The 2558-nt window shown below is 55.3% G+C and overlaps 1 protein-coding gene across 1 annotated transcript in view; it reads right to left on the reverse strand.

The window, feature by feature from the left end:
* Positions 1–1620, reverse strand: part of LOC109884060 (zinc finger protein 827) — a 27081-nt gene extending 25461 nt beyond the window's left edge. The window contains exons 1-3 of the mRNA XM_031791611.1: positions 1093–1620; positions 821–972; positions 1–156 (exon numbers count right to left, since the gene is read on the reverse strand). The exon at positions 1–156 is cut by the window's left edge and continues 733 nt beyond it. Of these exons, the coding sequence (XP_031647471.1) occupies positions 1–156; positions 821–972; positions 1093–1222 (438 nt within the window). The 5' untranslated portion in view covers positions 1223–1620. The remainder of the gene's footprint in view (positions 157–820; positions 973–1092) is intronic.
* Positions 1621–2558: the final 938 nt, after the last annotated feature.

Raw genomic sequence — 2558 nt, forward strand, 5'->3', positions numbered from 1 at the left:
TGTGAGTGCGTTTGTGTCCTGTGTGGGAGTGTGTGTGTCTCCGGGGTTAGTTCTCTGGTGGCGTCTCATGTGCAGCTTCAGGCTGAAGAGGCGGAGTGAGGTGAAAGGGCAAAGGTCACACTGAAACTCTTCCCCTTTCTCCTGCTGCCTGTGAACCTGAGAGAGAAAGAGAGAGATAATTGTCTTTCCCTTCATGACTGCTAAATATTGAGATGGTTGATGTGGATTCAACTAAAATGTTTCGCCCGTGTGTCCGTGTCTGCTTGCACATGCATGTGTGTGTGTGTGTGTGAACCTTAATATGTGCTGTGTGTGTGTGTGTGTGTGAACCTTAAAATGTGCTGTGTGTGTGTGTGTGTGAACCTTAAAATGTGCTGTGTGTGTGAACCTTAATATGTGCTGTGTGTGTGTGTGTGTGTGAACCTTAATATGTGCTGTGTGTGTGTGTGTGAACCTTAATATGTGCTGTGTGTGTGTGTGTGAACCTTAATATGTGCTGTGTGTGTGTGTGTGTGTGAACCTTAATATGTGCTGTGTGTGTGTGTGTGTGTGTGTGTGTGTGTGTGTGTGTGTGTGTGTGTGTGTGAACCTTAATATGTGCTGTGTGTGTGTGTGTGTGTGTGTGTGTGTGTGTGTGTGTGTGTGTGAACCTTAATATGTGCTGTGTGTGTGTGTGTGTGTGTGTGTGTGTGTGTGTGTGTGTGTGTGTGTGTGTGTGTGTGTGTGTGTGTGTGTGTGTGTGTGTGTGAACCTTAATATGTGCTGCGTGTGTGTGTGTGTGAACCTTAATGTGTGTGTGTGTGTGTGTGTGTGTGTGAACCTTCATGTGCGCGGTCAGGTTGTCCTTGCGTGCGCAGCGGAAGGGACAGAGCTGACACTGTTGACTCTTTATCCCTGTGTGAACCGACATGTGTCTCCTCCAATAGCTCTTCCTCTTCATCCGCAGACCGCACACTGAACACTGGAATACACCTGGGGGGTGGGGGGGGTGGGGGGGTGGGGGGACATACCGTTTCTATACTGTATGTTGGTGTTTGCACAGTAACACTTTGCAATGAAATCCCTTTACACACAGACACACAGACAGTCTACCTGCTGGTCCTCCTGGGTTGATCTCTCCCAGGGGGTTGGTGATCAGTAATGGATGCAGGCTGGGCATCTCCACCTGGGGCTGAGGAGGGGCTGAGCCCTGGTTCTCTGCCCGGGTTTGGTTCTCCTCCATGAGGCTAGGCTCTGGCCCCCTCTGGTTCTCCACTACCCTGGAGGAGCTCTGTTCTGTGAGTTGAGACTGAGGATCGGGGGAGTGGAAGGAGAGGAAGGAGTAGGGCGAGGTAGAGCGCTGCTGGCCTGAGCCTGTCACCTCTGACCCGGTGACCTTAGAACCCTGACCTCGCAGGTTGACCTTCTGGGACAGGGCAGTGAGGGTGGAGCTAGCGGAGGAAGAGGGAGCGGAGAGGGGGCTGGGAAAGGAGTCCAGGGTCAGACACAAGCCCTCCTGCAACCCTGCACCTCCTGCAGCTATAGGGAAGGAGAGAGAGGGAGAGGAGGAGTGGACAAAGGAGGAAGAGAGGGAAGGAGAGGAGGAGGGGATAAAGGAGGAAGAGAGGGAGGGAGAGGAGGAGGAGGGGATAAAGGAGGAAGAGAGGGAGGGAGAGGAGGGGATAAAGGAGGAAGAGAGGGAGGGAGAGGAGGAGGAGGGGATAAAGGAGGAAGAGAGGGAGGGAGAGGAGGAGGGGATAAAGGAGGAAGAGAGGGAGGGAGAGGAGGAGGAGGGGATAAAGGAGGAAGAGAGGGAGGGAGAGGAGGAGGGGATAAAGGAGGAAGAGAGGGAGGGAGAGGAGGAGGAGGGGATAAAGGAGGAAGAGAGGGAGGGAGAGGAGGAGGAGGGGATAAAGGAGGAAGAGGAGGAGGGTGCCGTGGGCCTGTTGTGTAGCACAGCATTGGCTGCTGCTGCTCTCAGCCTCTGGATGGCAGAATCAGGGGAGAGGCGGCCCTCTTTACCCGCCCAGGAGCACCCGAGGCTGGGCCACACATCCAGCCCTGCCGGCCTCCCATGGAAGTCCCTGGAGGAACACCCAGACACCTGATTAGAGGAGACAGCAGCAGGAGAGGAGGAGGAGGAGAGGGTGAAAGAAAAGGAGGAGGAGGAGGTCTTGGCTACTCTCTGGGCCAAGGCGCTGAGCTGCAAAGAATGCTGGGAGAGAGGAGGGACATCTGGGAGTAAACCCAGCGGAGAAGAGTCTCCCTCTCTTCCTCCTCCTCCTCCTCCTTCTCCTCCTTCTCTCCTTCCTCCCTTCATCCTTCCCTCTCCTCCCAGGGTCGTAACCCCAGGCTCCAGGGCACAGGGTGGGCTGGAAGCTAGCTCTCTACCCAGGCCTTGGAGAGGGTTCCCCCCACACAGCAGGGCCAGGATGGAGGAGAGGGACAGGTCCTTATCCAGAGGGTTATCCATGGTGTCCTGGCTGAGATCCTGGCCTAACCCCAGACCCGGGCCTCGATCCTGGACGACCATGGAAGAGGAGGTGGGTGTTGGTGTAGCGTTGTGGTCCAGTGGGTTG

This window comes from Oncorhynchus kisutch, linkage group LG16, assembly GCF_002021735.2.
Source record: "Oncorhynchus kisutch isolate 150728-3 linkage group LG16, Okis_V2, whole genome shotgun sequence".
NCBI lineage: Eukaryota > Metazoa > Chordata > Actinopteri > Salmoniformes > Salmonidae > Oncorhynchus > Oncorhynchus kisutch.